At 51.5% G+C, this 15,987-nt stretch overlaps 1 protein-coding gene across 1 annotated transcript; it reads left to right on the forward strand.

The window, feature by feature from the left end:
- Nucleotides 1-7,989: 7,989 nt before the first annotated feature.
- On the forward strand, nt 7,990-15,016 carry LOC144489941 (uncharacterized; the record flags this gene model as incomplete). The annotated part of the gene is made up of 3 exons (XM_078207765.1): nt 7,990-8,120; nt 8,487-8,762; nt 13,483-15,016. Coding segments are annotated over exons 2-3 (1,777 nt in total), but the record flags the coding sequence as incomplete, so codon positions are not given.
- Between the last annotated feature and the right edge of the window lie 971 nt (nt 15,017-15,987).

Genomic DNA, 15,987 nt, shown 5'->3' on the forward strand with positions numbered 1-15,987 from the left:
GGTTCAGTCGGCAGTTAGGAAGGCAGATGCAATGTTAGCATTCATGTCGAGAGGGCTAGAATACAAGAGCAGGGATGGACTTCTGAGGCTGTATAAGGCTCTGGTCAGACCCCATTTGGAGTATTGTGAACAGTTCTGGGCCCCGTATCTAAGGAAGGATGTACTGGCAGTTTGTGAAGATTATTCCCAAACCCGCTTGGATAAACGAGTTCTGAGATTAAACATTTCTGTATTCGCAATATCATCTCTCAGTTTCAACTATTCTGATCCGCTGTGACAAGATAATTTGTCCTTCTGTAAACTCTGAGAAGAATGAGCCATTTGATGGCTGATTTATCCCTGGCATTTGGGAACAAGTGCACTGATGTGAGGAACTATTTTGAGAGGTTTTCTTCTAAGCTATTTGATTTACGTTTTTATTCCCCGTGCTGTCTCCCAATGACTTTCTTCCCCTTTTGATTATCTCACAGTTGCGAGTAAGGTTCAGTCGGCGGTTAGGAAGGCAGATGCAATGTTAGCATTCATGTCGAGAGGGCTAGAATACAAGAGCAGGGATGTACTTCTGAGGCTGTATAAGGCTCTGGTCAGACCCCAGTTGGAGTATTGTGAGCAGTTCTGGGCCCCGTATCTAAGGAAGGATGTGCTGGCCTTGGAAAGGGCCCAGAGGAGGTTCACAAGAATGATCCCTGGAATGAAGAGCTTGTCATATGAGGAACGGTTGAGGACTCTGGGTCTGTACTCGCTGGAGTTTGGAAGAATGAGGGGGGGGATCTTATTGAAACTTACAGGATACTGCGAGGCCTGGATAGAGTGGACGTGGAGAGGATGTTTCCACTAGTCGAAAAAACTAGAACCAGAGGCACAACCTCAGGCTCAAGGGACGATCCTTTAAAACAGAGATGAGGAGGAATTTCTTCAGCCAGAGAGTGGTGAATCTGTGGAACTCTTTGCCGCAGAAGGCTGTGGAGGCCAGGTCATTGAGTGTCTTTAAGACAGAGATAGATAGGTTCTTGATTAATAAGGGGATCAGGGGTTATGGGGAAAAGGCAGGAGAATGGGGATGAGAATAATATCAGCCATGATTGAATGGCGGAGCAGACTCGATGGGCCGAGTGGCCTAATTCTGCTCCCATGTCTTATGGTTTTATGGTCTAACCCTCCTGTATCCAATCTGTAGGTTACATCTACCCGCCCTGTTATCCCAATCCCTAATATCAGGAACTGATATTTGGAGTTGGGGATAAAGGGCGGGTCTCCCAAGCCCAATTAATTTTTAAAAAATTGATCATGGGATGTGGGCTTTATTGCCCATCGCTAATTGCCCCTTTGGAATCACTGCAGTCCCTGAGGTGTGCATACCCCCAGGTAGAAGCAGGGTGGCACTGTGGTTAGCACTGCTGCCTCACAGCGCCAGGGACCCGGGTTCGATTCCCGGCTCGGGTCACTGTCTGTGTGGAGTTTGCACATTCTCCCCGTGTCTACGTGGGTTTCCTGCGGGTTCTCCGGTTTCCTCCCACAGTCCAAAGATGTGCGGGTTAGGTGGATTGGCCATGCTAAATTGCCCCTTAGTGTCGGGGGATTAGCAGGGTAAATACGTGGGGTTACGGGGATAGGGTCTGGGTGGGATTGTTGACGGTACAGACTCAATGGGCCGAATGGCCTCCTTCTGCACTGTAGGATTCTATGATTCGAAAGAAATCTTCAGAAGATTTTGTTTGAAAGCTTTCACTCCCTCCCCCCACTCTCCAAAACACAACAGTACTGTGGACCTTTGAGAGGTTAAACTGACGCCTGAGGTTCAGCAAAGACAGCTTGTGGATAAATTCTGGAACAATCTGAACGTTCAAAATCTGTAGCGTGAATTAGTTGTCAGCTCTCTTCTTGTCAAATAAGGAATTATCACAAACTGCCCTGCTCTCCACACGGACAGGTTAGCTTTACATCCGAATGTTTACAATCTTTAATAGAATCATAGAATCCTACAGTGCAGAAGGAGACCATTCGGCCCATCGAGTCTGCATCAACCACAATCCCACCCAGGCCCAATTCCCGTTAACCCAACTAATAGTGGGGTATTTACCCCCACTAATCCCCCGACACAAAGGGGTAACTTAGCATGGCCAATCCACCAAACCCACACATCTTTGGAGTCTGGGAGGAAACTGGAGCACCCGGAGGAAACCCACGCAGAGACAGGGAGAACATGCAAACTCCACACAGACAGTGACCCAAGCCGGGGTTGGAACTGGTACTGAGGGAGTGCCGCACTGCCAGAGGGTCAGTGCTGAGGGAGTGCCGCACTGCCAGAAGGTCAGTGCTGAGGGAGTGCCGCACTGTCAGAGGGTCAGTGCTGAGGGAGTGCCGCACTGCCAGAAGGTCAGTGCTGAGGGAGTGCCGCACTGTCAGAGGGTCAGTGCTGAGGGAGTGCCGCACTGTCAGAGGGTCAGTGCTGAGGGAGTGCCGCACTGCCAGAAGGTCAGTGCTGAGGGAGTGCCGCACTGTCAGAGGGTCAGTGCTGAGGGAGTGCCGCACTGCCAGAAGGTCAGTGCTGAGGGAGTGCCGCACTGTCAGAGGGTCAGTGCTGAGGGAGTGCCGCACTGTCAGAGGGTCAGTACTGAGGGAGTGCCGCACTGCCAGAAGGTCAGTGCTGAGGGAGTGCCGCACTGTCAGAGGGTCAGTGCTGAGGGAGTGCCGCACTGTCAGAGGGTCAGTGCTGAGGGAGTGCCGCACTGTCAGTGGGTCAGTGCTGTGGGAGTGCCGCACTGTCAGAGGGTCAGTGCTGAGGGAGTACCGCACTGTCAGAGGGTCAGTGCTGAGGGAGTGCTGCACTGTCAGTGGGTCAGTGCTGAGGGAGTGCCGCACTGTCAGAGGATCAGTGCTGAGGGAGCGCCGCACTGTCAGAGGGTCAGTGCTGAGGGAGCGCCGCACTGTCAGAGGGTCAGTGCTGAGGGAGTGCCGCATTGTCAGAGGGTCAGTGCTGAGGGAGTGCCGCACTGTCAGAGGGTCAGTGCTGAGGGAGTGCTGCACTTTCAGAGGGTCGGTACTGAGGGAGTGCTGCACTGTCAGAGGGTCAGTGCTGAGGGAGTGCCGCACTGTCAGAGGGTCAGTGCTGAGGGAGTGCCGCACTGTCAGAGGGTCAGTGCTGAGGGAGTGCCGCACTGTCAGAGGGTCAGTGCTGAGGGAGTGCTGCACTGTCAGAGAGTCAGTACTGAGGGAGTGCCGCACTGTCAGAGGGTCAGTACTGAGGGAGTGCCGCACTGTCAGAGGGTCAGTGCTGAGGGAGTGCCGCACTGTCAGAGGGTCAGTGCTGAGGGAGTGCTGCACTGTCAGAGGGTCAGTGCTGAGGGAGTGCTGCACTGTCAGAGGGTCAGTACTGAGGGAGTGCCGCACTGTCAGAGGGTCAGTGCTGAGGGAGTGCCGCACTGTCAGAGGGTCAGTGCTGAGGGAGTGCTGCACTGTCAGAGGGTCAGTGCTGAGGGAGTGCTGCACTGTCAGAGGGTCAGTGCTGAGGGAGTGCTGCACTGTCAGAGGGTCAGTGCTGAGGGAGTGCCGCACTGTCAGAGGGTCAGTACTGAGCGAGTGCCGCACTGTCGGAGGTGCTGTTGATCCACTGGGATCTTAAAATGGGTTCCCGTCTGTCCCATCAGGTTGATGTAAAGGATCCCAGGGCCACAATATGAAAGATGGGCTGGTGGGGAGGGGGCAGGGGGAGGGGGGAGGGGTGGGGGGAGGTCTAAACCCCTGTCCTGGCCAAATATTTATTTGCAACCGCCACGACAAGGGCCGGTGGACAGTGAAGCCCGGCCCTTGCCGGCCACGCCCTTCAACCAATTAAAAAGCAGATGACAGGGCCACGATCACGGGGCCCTGTGTGGGATCTTGCTGTGCGCTGATTGACTGCCGCACTCCCCACACCGCGAACAGTGACCGTACCGGGGTCGCTGAGCGTTTCGGGGATCCCGGAGAAGGTGAGGATTCCGGGGAAACGGAAGAGTTTCTCTTGGATGGAGGGATTTGAGTCCAAGCAAGGACCGCGGTCTCTGCCGATAATTTAGCACAAACGCAGATAAAAGCCTGAATTAGAACCGCAGGTTAAAAAAACAGTCCAAATGATTCACGGAGGATGAAAAGGGCGGAGAATAGTCCAGCCTTCAATTCCTCTCTGTTTTATCAAAGACACAGCCTGGATGGATCAAAGTTCCCAATGTCAGGCCAATTACAACACTCCGCATCCGATAGCAGAAATCAAATGTCTCCCTTTAAATTGCTTTTATTCCAATCCATCTTCATTCAATTTAGAATTAAAAATAAACCATTTTGTGTTGCCAGGGTAACCGTGTGTCACACTGGATCCACAGGTTCTTAGAGCACTCGCAATGAAATAATCAGTTCGTGTTTTGTCCCCTGACGCTCTTTAAACTTTGAACCCAGCCTCTTCCCCCTTCTGAACCAGTAAAGGCAGAGATTCAGACATCAAATTCCAACCTCCCAGTGCGGTACTGAGGGAGTGCCGCACTGTCAGAGGGTCAGTGCGGAGGGAGTGCCGCACTGTCAGAGGGTCAGTGCTGAGGGAGTGCCGCACTGTCAGAGGGTCAGTACTGAGGGAGTGCCGCACTGTCAGAGGGTCAGTGCTGAGGAAGTACCGCACTGTCAGAGGGTCAGTGCTGAGGGAGTGCCGCATTGTCAGAGGGTCAGTACTGAGGGAGTGCCGCACTGTCAGAGGGTCAGTGCTGAGGAAGTACCGCACTGTCAGAGGGTCAGTACTGAGGAAGTGCCGCACTGTCAGAGGGTCAGTGCTGAGGGAGTGCCGCACTGTCAGAGGGTCAGTGCTGAGGGAGTGCCGCACTGTCAGAGGGTCAGTGCTGAGGGAGTGCGGCATTGTCAGAGGGTCAGTACTGAGGGAGTGCCGCACTGTCAGAGGGTCAGTGCTGAGGGAGTGCCGCACTGTCAGAGGGTCAGTACTGAGGGAGTGCCACAGTGCCTGTGTCACAAGATGTGTTAATGGGCAGCTGCTGAGGGTGTCAAAAGTTTAGGCTGTTCACCCCGTGTGCTTATGTGAAAAACAGGCAGGTCCCAGTCCCCAGTGCGGGGGGAGGGAGGGCCCCTGAATCCACGGAACCGGAATCGGGGTAAACTCCACGCCCTGAGCACAATCTAACCCAGACCAGCCACCTGAGACCCCAAGGAGCCCAGGTTGCTGTGGCAATGTTCACTTTTACCAGCTAGCCTTTTTTTTAAAGCTTATTGATTAGTGTCATGAGGAGGCTCACATTAACACTGCAATGAAGTTACTGTGAAAGTCACCACACTCCGGCGCCTGTTCGGGGTACACTGAGGGAGAATTTAGCGTGGCCAATCCATCTAACCACGTCTTTCGGACTGTTGGAGGAAACCGGAGCACCCGGAGGAAACCCACGCAGACACGGGGAGAACGTGCAGACTCCGCACAGACAGTGACCCAAGCCGGGAATCGAACCCAGGTCCCTGGCGCTGTGAGGCAGCAGTGCTAATCCACTGTGCCACCTCTGGAATTAGGAATCTACTGGTGACCGTGAAACCATTGTCGGAAAATCCCATCTGGTTCACTAATGTCCCTTTCGGGAAGGAAATCTGCTGTCCTTACCCGGTCTGGCCTACATGTGACTCCACAGCAATGTGGTTGACTCTCAACTGCCCTCCAAGGGCAACTAGGGATGGGCAATAAATGCTGGCCCAGCCAGCGACGCCCGTGTCCCAGGAATGAGTTAAAAGAACAGTGGCGACGGGAGAAAATGACGGAAAAGTCGCCCTCATTAACATGTCCCCTTCATCACTTAATAGCTGTTAGATTCTGAAAAGATGAACATGATTCAAGCGAACTGTAATTCGCAGAATTCGGCAAGAGGGAGTCGGCAGGGTTTGTGCGCAGAGCAAAAAAGCTTTTAAAAACGCCCGAGCTTTGATCGCTAATGTTTTCTGATCTTTATCCGGCACATTTTCATTTATTGATGTGGACTTAATTACTGGTGAGGAGTAGGGAGGGGGGAGAGAGAGAGAGAGAGCCTCTCTGTCCAGCCTCCTGCTGCTGTTTGATTACACACACACCTCTTCACAACAGCTGATGGCTTTTTCCATCAAAACAAGAGGTCCTTTGATGTCAAACAGCAAACGAGCTGTAAGCAATAAATTCATTCTCTGCCCCTTTGATTCCAGTTTGCGATTGATCTGAGCATTGGGAGTAATCGGCCAGCCATCAGTCCCCGCTCCAACTGAGATCGGAGGACGTGAATAGTCGCCAGCACATTGAAGATTTGATTTGATTTATTATTGTCACATGTATTAGTGCACAGTGACAAGTGTTGTTTCTTGCGCGCTACACAGACAAAGCATACCGTTCATAGAGAAGGAAAGGAGAGGGTGCAGAATGTAGTGTTACAGTCACAGCTAGGGTGTAGAGAAAGATCAACTTAATGCGAGGTCGCATTGTTCGAGAGTTTTTAAAAGTTAGAATTAAGTTTTAGAAGCATAGAACGGGAAGATAGAATTAGAAGGTATTCTGACCACAGCCTGTAAGAGGTCGCCACGCTCCAGCGATTTTCCCCTTCATAGAATCCCTACATTGCAAAAGGAGGCTATTCGGCCCATCAAGTCTGCACTGACTCTCCGACAGAGCATCTTACCGTACTTAGCGTGTAAATTCCCCTAACCACCTCTTTGAACACTAAGGGGCATTTTAGCATGGCCAATCCACCTAACCTCCACATCTTGGGTCTTCCCAGTCTCCTGGCTAATATTTATCCAAGTAAGAAGTTTAACAACACCAGGTTAAAGTCCAACAGGTTTATTTGGTAGCAAAAGTGTGGCTTTTGCTACCAAATAAACCTGTTGGACTTTAACCTGGTGTTGTTAAACTTCTTACTGTGTTTACCCCAGTCCAACGCCGGCAACTCCACATCATAATATTTATCCCACAGTCAATGCCATTGAACGAACAGCGGTCGATCGGGACATTTCTATGCTTGGGATCTTGCTGTGCGCAAATTAGCTCCCGCGTTTCCTCCATTACAACAGCGACTGTGCGTCACAAGCTGTGTTTGATTGGTTGTAAAGCGGTTTGAGATGGGCAGCAATATAACTTCAGGTTCTGTCTTTTCCTCATTGAGAGGGAATTAAATCCCTCGAGGTTTACAGTCCCCTCCGGCTCTCCCACTCCCTCTTCCCAAACCCTCCCTCACCCTCCCAGCAAACTCTCCATTGCTCTCACTCTGCAAGACCCCTCTCCCTCTATCTTTCTTTCTCCACTCTCTCTCTCTCTCCCTTTCTCTCTTACTCTCTCTCCCTCTCTCTGTCTGTCTGTCTGTCACTCTCTGTCCCTCCCTCTCTCTCTCCCTCCCTCCATCTCTCTCTCTCTCCCTCTCTCTCTCTCTCTCTCCCTATCTCCTTCTCTCTCTCCCTCTGTCTCTCTCTCTCTCTCTCCCCCCTATCCTACCCCCCTCTCCCCCTCGCTCTCTCTCTCTCTCTCTCCCTCCCTATCTCCATCTGTCTCTCCCGCTCTCTCCCTCTCTCTCTCCCCCCCCTCTCCCTCTCTCTCTCTCCCTATCTCCATCTGTCTCTCCCCCTCTCCCTATCTCTCCCTCTCCCTCCCCCCATCTCTCACTCTCTCCCCTCCCCCCCCCTCTCTCCCTCCCTCTCTCTCTATTTCCCTCTCCCCCCCCCTCTCTCCCTATCTCCATCTGTCTCTCCCCCTCTCTCCCCCTCTCCCTATCTCTCCCCTCCTCTCTCCCTCTCTCTCCATTTCCCTCTCTCTCTCTCTCTCTCCCTCCCTCTCTCTCTCTCTTTCCCTCTCTCTCTTTCTCTCTCTCTGTCACCTTCCCTCATTAGGGTCACACTCTGAAGCGATCTGCCTGTGTGGGGTTGGGGGGAGTGGAGGGGTGTGAGAGGATGGGGTGGGGGTGGGGGCGGGTGTGGGAGGGGGTGAGGGAGGGGGTGGGGGGTGCGTTGTTAGCAATAACCTGCAAGGGAATCTGGGGGAAGCTGGGGTTTGATGGGAATCAGCAGGCGGGAATGACACTAACTGTCCCTCTCCTGTTTTGTTTCCCTCTCGCTGTCTCGCTCCGACTCACGCAGGAACACAGCTGAAGGTAAGAATCTTTTATTGGCCAAACCTGACCTAGCTTCCTCCTTCGTCATTCTAACTTATCACGGCGGCACAGTGGTTAGCACTGCCACCTCACAACGCCAGGGACCCGGGTTCGATTCCAGCCTCGGGTCTGTGTGGAGTTTGCGCGTTCTCCCCCGTGTCTGCGTGGATTTCCTCCCACAGTCTGAAAGACGTGCTGGTTAGGGTGCATTGGCCGTGCTAAATTGTCCCTTAGTCTCAGGGAGATTAGCAAGGTAAATGCGTGGGGTTATGGGGATAGGGCCTGGGTGGGATTGTATCGGTACTGACCTGATGGGCCAAATGGCCTCCTTCTGCACTGTAGTATTCTGTGATTGTTTGGTTCTAGTATACCGGCAGCGAGGATGACCTGCTTTCCAACATGGAGACGCTGAGCTTACTGGGCAGCGCCAGCACCCTGGCGTCCAGCGTGGTGGAACTGGAGGTCAGCACCAAGGTGGCAGAGCCGGGGTCGTCCGAGACGCCGGGGCCTAACCTGGCAGCCAGAGGCGAAGCCTCCACGGAGCGATCAGCCCCGAGTGAGGAGGGGAAGGAGGAGGATGTGGGGCTGTACGAAGAGCCTGAATTCCGAGGCATCGGGAACATCGACCTGGAGATGGAACAGGTGTTTGAGTTTTTAAGATTGCTTTCTTTTCAATTTTGACGCCTGTTTGGAACTGGGGTCTTGCACCTGTCCCACTGGAACGAGGCAAGCCGGGTGAGATTGAATACACCTTAAACACAGGGTAAAGTGATCTCCCCCATTTACAAACATCTGATTTGATTTATTATTGTCACATGCATCAGTCATAGAGGTTTACAGCATGGAAACAGGCCCTTCGGCCCAACTTGTCCATGCCGCCTTTTTTTTTTAACCCCGAAGCTAGTCCCAATTGCTCGCATTTGGCCCATATCCCTCTATACCCATCTTACCCATGTGACTGTCTGAATGCTTTTTAAAAGACAAAATTGTACCCGCCTCTACTACTACCTCTGGCAGCTTGTTCCAGACACTCGCCATCCTCTGTGTGAAAAAATTGCCCCTCTGGACAGTTTTGTATCTCTCCCCTCTCACCTTAAACCTATGCCCTCTAGTTTTAGACTCCCCTACCTTTGGGAAAAGATATTGACTATCTAGCTGATCTATGCCTCTCATTATTTTATAGACCTCTATAAGATCACCCCTCAGCCTCCTACGCTCCAGAGAAAAAAGTCCCAGTCTATCCAGTCTCTCTTTATAACTCAAACCATCAAGTCCCGGTAGCATCCTAGTAAATCTCTTCTGCACTCTTTCAAGTTTAATAATATCCTTTCTATAATAGGGTGACCAGAACTGTACACAGTGGAAAGTATTGTTTCTTGCGTGCTATGCAGACAAAGCATACCGTCCATAGAGAAGGAAAAGAGAGAGTGCAGAATGTAGTGTTACAGTCATAGCTAGGGTGTAGAGAAAGATCAACTTTTCCCCGTGTCTGCATGGGTTTCTTCCCGGGTGCTCTGGTTTCCTCCCACAGTCCAAAGATGTGCGGGTTAGGTGGATTGGCCGTGCTAAATTGCCCCTTAGTGTCAGGGGGACTAGCTAGGGTAAGTGCATGGGGTTATGGGGATGGGACCTGGGTGTGATTGTGGTCGGTGCAGACTCGATGGGCCAAATGGCCTCCTTCTTCACTGTAGGATTCTATGAAGAGAGAATGTCCGGAGTGCGTGGGGTCCTTGATTATGCTGGTTGCTTTTCCAAGGCAGCGGGAAGTGTAGACAGAGTCAATGGATGGGAGGCTGGTTTGCGTGATGGAGGGAACTTCATTCACAACCCTTTGTAGTTCCTTGCGGTCTTGGGCAGAGCAGGAGCCATACCAAGCTGTGATACATCGGAAAGGATGCTTTCTATGGTGCATCTGTAAAAGTTGGTGAGAGTCGCAATGCCAAATTTCCTTCGTCTTCTGAGAAAGTAGAGGCGTTGGTGTCGCATGAAGGGGAGGCGATGGCCTAGTGGTATTATCGATAGATTATTAATCCAGAAACTCAGCTAATGTTCTGGGGGACCTGGGTTCGAATCCCGCCACGGCAGATGGTGGAATTTGAATTCAATTAAAAAAATCTCGAATTAAGAATCATAGAAAATGCTGGAAAATCTCAGCAGGTCAACGTTTCGAGTCTGGATGACCCTTCGTCAGAGACTGGAAACATTGGCTCTATTCTCTCTCCACAGACGCTGTCAGACCTGCTGAGATTTTCCAGCAATCTCTGTTTCTGTTTCAGATTCCAGCATCTGCAGTATTTTGCTTTTGTCCATGGAATTAAGAATCTACTGATGGCCGTGAAACCATTGTCGATTGTTGGAAAAACCCATCTGGTTCACTAATGTCCTTCAGGGAAGGAAATCTGCCGTCCTTACCCGGTCTGGCCTACATGTGACTCCAGAGCCACAGCAGTGTGGTTGACTCTCAACTGCCCTCCAAGGGCAACTAGGGATGGGCAATAAATGCTGGCCCAGCCGGCGACGCCCATGTCCCATGAATGAATAGAAAGATGTGTAGATTAGGTGGATTGGCAATGGATAATGTGCAGGGTTACGGGGATAGGGCAGAGGAGAGGGCCTGGGTTATATACTCTGTCAGAGAGTTGGTGCAGCCTCGAAGGGCCGAATGGCCTCTTCTGCAGCGTAGGAATTCTCTGATCACTTGTCTTAATAAAACAGCTGCTTTTCACCCTCATTACAAGGATGTGTAACAGGTCCTGAAGTTAAGTAGATGCTAATTCTCCTGGATTAGTGGCAGGAGACCCCTGGAGACAGACAGACCCTCTTAAAATGATAACTTGATTTGATTTATTATTGTTGCATGTTTTGGGATACAGGGGATGTTTTGGGATATTGTTTCTTGCGCGCTATACAGACAAAGCATACCGTTCATAGAGAAGGAAAGGAGAGAGTGCAGAATGTAGTGTTACAGTCATAGCTAGGGTGTAGAGAAAGATCAACTTAATGCGAGGTACGTCCATTATTTTCTTTTATTCCTTTGTGGGACATGGGCGTCGCCGGCTGGGCCAGCATTTATTGCCCATCCCTAGTTGCCCGAAGGCAGTTGAGAGTCAACCACATTGCTGTGGCTCTGGAGTCACATGTAGGCCAGACCGGGATAAGGGCGGGAGATTTGTCTGTTGTCGGCAAGATGTTGGAAAAAATTATAAGGGATAGGATTTATAGTTATTTGGAGAGTAATGAATTGATAGGTGATAGTCAGCATGGTTTTGTGGCAGGTAGGTCGTGCCTTACTAACCTTATTGAGTTTTTTGAGAAAGTGACCAAGGAGGTGGATGGGGGCAGGGCAGTGGACGTGGTATATATGGATTTTAGTAAGGCGTTTGATAAGGTTCACCATGGTAGGCTTCTGCAGAAAATGCAGATGTATGGGATTGGGGGTGATCTAGGAAATTGGATCAGGAATTGGCTAGCGGATAGGAAACAGAGGGTGGTGGTTGATAGTAAATATTCATCATGGAGTGCGGTTACAAGTGGTGTACCTCAGGGATCTGTTTTGGGGCCACTGCTGTTTGTAATATTTATTAATGATCTGGATGAGGGTATAGTTGGGTGGATTAGCAAATTTGCTGATGACACCAAAGTCGGTGGTGTGGTAGACAGTGAGGAAGGGTGTCGTAGTTTGCAGGAAGACTTAGACAGGTTGCAAAGTTGGGCCGAGAGGTGGCGGATGGAGTTTAATGCGGAGAAGTGTGAGGTAATTCACTTTGGTAGGAATAACAGATGTGTTGAGTATAGGGCTAACGGGAGGACTTTGAATAGTGTGGAGGAGCAGAGGGATCTAGGTATATGTGTGCATAGATCCCTGAAAGTTGGGAATCAAGTAGATAAGGTTGTTAAGAAGGCATATGGTGTCTTGGCGTTTATTGGTAGGGGGATTGAATTTAGGAGTCGTAGCGTTATGTTGCAACTGTACACAACTCTGGTGCGGCCGCACTTGGAGTACTGTGTGCAGTTCTGGTCCCAACATTACAGGAAGGATGTGGAGGCTTTGGAGAGGGTGCAGAGGAGGTTTACCAGGATGTTGCCTGGTATGGAGGGGAGATCCTATGAGGAGAGGCTGAGGGATTTGGGATTGTTTTCGCTGGAAAGGCGGCGGCTAAGAGGGGATCTTATTGAAACATATAAGATGATTAGAGGTTTAGATAGGGTGGATAGTGATAGCCTTTTTCCTCTGATGGAGAAATCCAGCACGAGGGGGCATGGCTTTAAATTGAGGGGGGGTAGTTATAGAACCGATGTCAGGGGTAGGTTCTTTACCCAGAGGGTGGTGAGGGATTGGAATGCCCTGCCAGCATCAGTAGTAAATGCGCCTAGTTTGGGGGCGTTTAAGAGATCCGTAGATAGGTTCATGGACGAAAAGAAATTGGTTTAGGTTGGAGGGTCACAGTTTTTTTTTAAACTGGTCGGTGCAACATCGTGGGCCGAAGGGCCTGTTCTGCGCTGTAATGTTCTATGTTCTATGTTCTATTTCCTTCCCTAAAGGACGTTAGTGAACCAGATGGGTTTTTCCGACAATCGACAATGGTTTCATGGTCATCAGTAGATTCTTAATTCCAGATTTTTTTTATTGAATTCAAATTCCACCATCTGCCGTGGCGGGATTCGAACCCGGGTCCCCCAGAACAGTAGCTGCGTTTCTGGATTAATAATCTAGAGATAATATCACTAGGCCATCGCCACCTCAATGCCCTCCTCAAAAGTCTGATGGCAGCAGGGAAGAAGCTGTTCTTGAGTTGGTTGGTACGTGACCTCAGACTTTTGTACCTTTCTCCCGACGGAAGAAGGTGGAAGAGAGAATGTCCGGGGTGCGTGGGGTCCTTAATTATGCTGGCTGCTTTGCCGAGGCAGTGGGAAGTGTAGACAGAGCCAATGGATGGGAGGCTGGTTTGCGTGATGGATTGGGCTACATTCACGACTCTTTATAGTTCCTTGCGGTCTTGGGCAGAGCAGGAGCCCATACCAAGCTGTGATACAACCAGAAAGAAGGCTTTCTATGGTGCATCTGTAAAAGTTGGTGAGAGATGACACTAGTAGATAACGCCACCTCCTTGGAGCTTAGTCAGAATCCATCTGGGATCATCCAATGGTTTTAATGTGTTCTCCTAATGATCCATTCTAAAATCGGGAAATGCACTCTTGCCCAATCATAGATCATAGAATCCCTACAGTACAGAAGGAGGCCATTCGGCCCATCGAGTCTGTACCGACCACAATCCCACCTAGGCCCTATTCCTGCAACCGCACACAATTTTATCAGATTGTTTGAACCTTCTAAATAAGTCTTTGTCTGACCCATCCGTAGATATTCGCTGACATGGAACTGTTGCAGAAGAAAGCCTCTGAAGACCTGGGTTCTGTCGGCGAGGAGAATTCATTCCGCCGCAGGGACGGCGACGGGGACCAGGCGCCGCTGGACGTTTTCGAGGACGCGGAGGTGGAAGCTTCCGGTCTCTCGCTGGCCGACCTCTCATCGGCCGACGGGGCGGAGGAAGTCCGAACGTGCAACAGCGAATCCTCGGAAGATGACGACCTCCGCCGAGAAATGCGACCTCCCTCCCCGCAGAACCTGGAAGAGTTGGCCCCACTGGGCGAGGAAGACCCAGCCGCCCAGGAATCTGAAGACCCCGTTCCGTTTGCGAATGGAAAATCTACGGTTCGAGACGTTGCGTGCGGCGGAAAGAGATCGTCGCCCAGCGGTGAAGACCTCCACAACTCCATCAACGACAGGGAGCTGATCTCATCAAGTGGGAAGGACAATTGTAAAGTTAATGGATATCCCGTGGGATCCGAGACGTTAGTCGAGGAAGGATTCGCAGACACAGAGACGGTGCTCAGCGCTAGCCCCACAGATAGATCGGAAATGGCGAACACGGGCAAGAAGGACTTGGTCCAAATGGAAAATGACCGACTGCTGATCGAGAAAATTAAGAACTATTACGAGACAGCGGAGATGAACAACGACCAGTTCTACTTACAGCGGCGTGAGAGCATCTCCTTCATCCCGACGGGCGTGGTGAGGGACTCTGTTCTACGGTTTAATTACAACACACAGCACGAAAGCATTCAGGAGGCGCAGAACGAGAAGGCGGGCAGCAGCGGCTCACGTTGGTCGGTCAGCGCTCCGGGCTCGACCTCCAGCTCCGACTCCCACTCCGGCTCTCGGCCCGGTTCCTCCCACGAGCCGGAGCATCCCAAAGCGTCCGAGGAGGGCCCGCCCCCGCGCGACGGGGCGGCCGAGAGCGAGTCGGAAGAAACGGAGTTTAAGAGCTGCGCCGAGATCATCAAAGTCTGGCGGGAGATGGAGAAGGCCGCCCACTTTTGCCACAAACACGACTCGTGGAACGGCTGCGCCAGAGCGGCGGGGAACGACGGGGATCTCCCCGGCCACCGACGGGCGAGCTACAGCGAGCCCCTGCTAATCCTGGAGGACTCGGATCTCGCGGCGGAGCTGCCCGAAGATTCGCCGGGGACGGAGCAGCGTCCGTCGGACGGAGAGCCGGATGGAAAGGCGGTTGGAAAGGCCCGTCGGGGAGAGGATTATTGCGCCGGCCAGGGAGCGCCCTGCGCGCACGCTCCTTGCTGCGCCAGCCACGAGGCGGCAGGAATGCCACCCTGCGGGGACGGCTGTCTGTTTCAGAACTCGGACAAGATCATGAACAAAGTGCAGGTATTGGCGAAGCTGTACAGCCAGCGAATCAGCAGGAAGAAAGCTCCCATGCCCAGGAGGATCTGGGAACTGGGTCCCGAGGCAAGGGCAGAACCCAAGCAGCGGAAGCGAAGGCCAGTGACCAAGCTCTCCAAAGCACAGGAGGAAGAGCAGGAAATCCAAACCTGCGGTAAGTCACTTAAATATTATCAACGGCACTGCCTTTGGACTAACTACCTGCCGTAAGAAGTCTCACAACACCAGGTTAAAGTCCAACAGGTTTATTTGGAATCACGAGCTTTTGGAGCGCTGCCCCTTCGTCAGGTGAGAGGTAGGTTTCACAAACACGGCATATATAGACAGAGACACAATTGCAAGATAATGGTTGGAATGCGAGTCTTTACAGGGAAGGTAAGAAGTCTCACAACACCAGTTTAAAGTCCAACAGGTTTATTTGGAATCACGAGCTTTCGGAGCGCCGCTCCTTCATCAGGTGAGTGAAGAGTTCTGTTCACAAACAGGGTAAATATAGACTCTTCACTCAGCTGAGGAAGGAGCGGCGCTCCGAAAGCTCGTGACTCCAAATAAACCTGTTGGACTTTAACCTGGGTGTTGTGAGACTTCTTACTGTGCCCACCCCAGTCCAACGCCGGCAACTCCATATCGTGACTTTTCAGGTAATCAAGTCTTTACAGGTACAGACAGTGCGAGTGGAGAGAGGGATAATCACGGGTTAAAGAGGTGTGAATTGTCTCAAGCCAGGACAGTTAGTAGGATTTTACAAGCTCAGGCCAAATGGTAGGGGTTACATGAACCCAAGATCCCGGTTGAGGCCGTCCTCATGTGTGCGGAACTTGGCTATCAGTTTCTGCTCGGAGATTCTGCGTTGTCGTGTGTCGTGAAGGCCACCTTGGAGAATGCTTACCCGAAGATCAGAGGCTGAATGCCCGTGACTGCTGAAGTGTTCCCCAACAGGAAGAGAACACTCCTGCCTGTCTGTACCTGTAAAGACTTGATTACCTGTAAAGACTCGCATTCCAACCATTATCTTGCAATTGTGTCTCTGTCTATATATGCCGTGTTTGTGAAAACTACCTCTCCACTCACCTGATGAAGGGGCAGTGCTCCGAAAGCTCATGACTCCAAATAAACCTGTTGGAC

Source organism: Mustelus asterias, unplaced genomic scaffold, assembly GCF_964213995.1.
Source record: "Mustelus asterias unplaced genomic scaffold, sMusAst1.hap1.1 HAP1_SCAFFOLD_2697, whole genome shotgun sequence".
NCBI classification, from domain to species: Eukaryota; Metazoa; Chordata; class Chondrichthyes; order Carcharhiniformes; family Triakidae; genus Mustelus; species Mustelus asterias.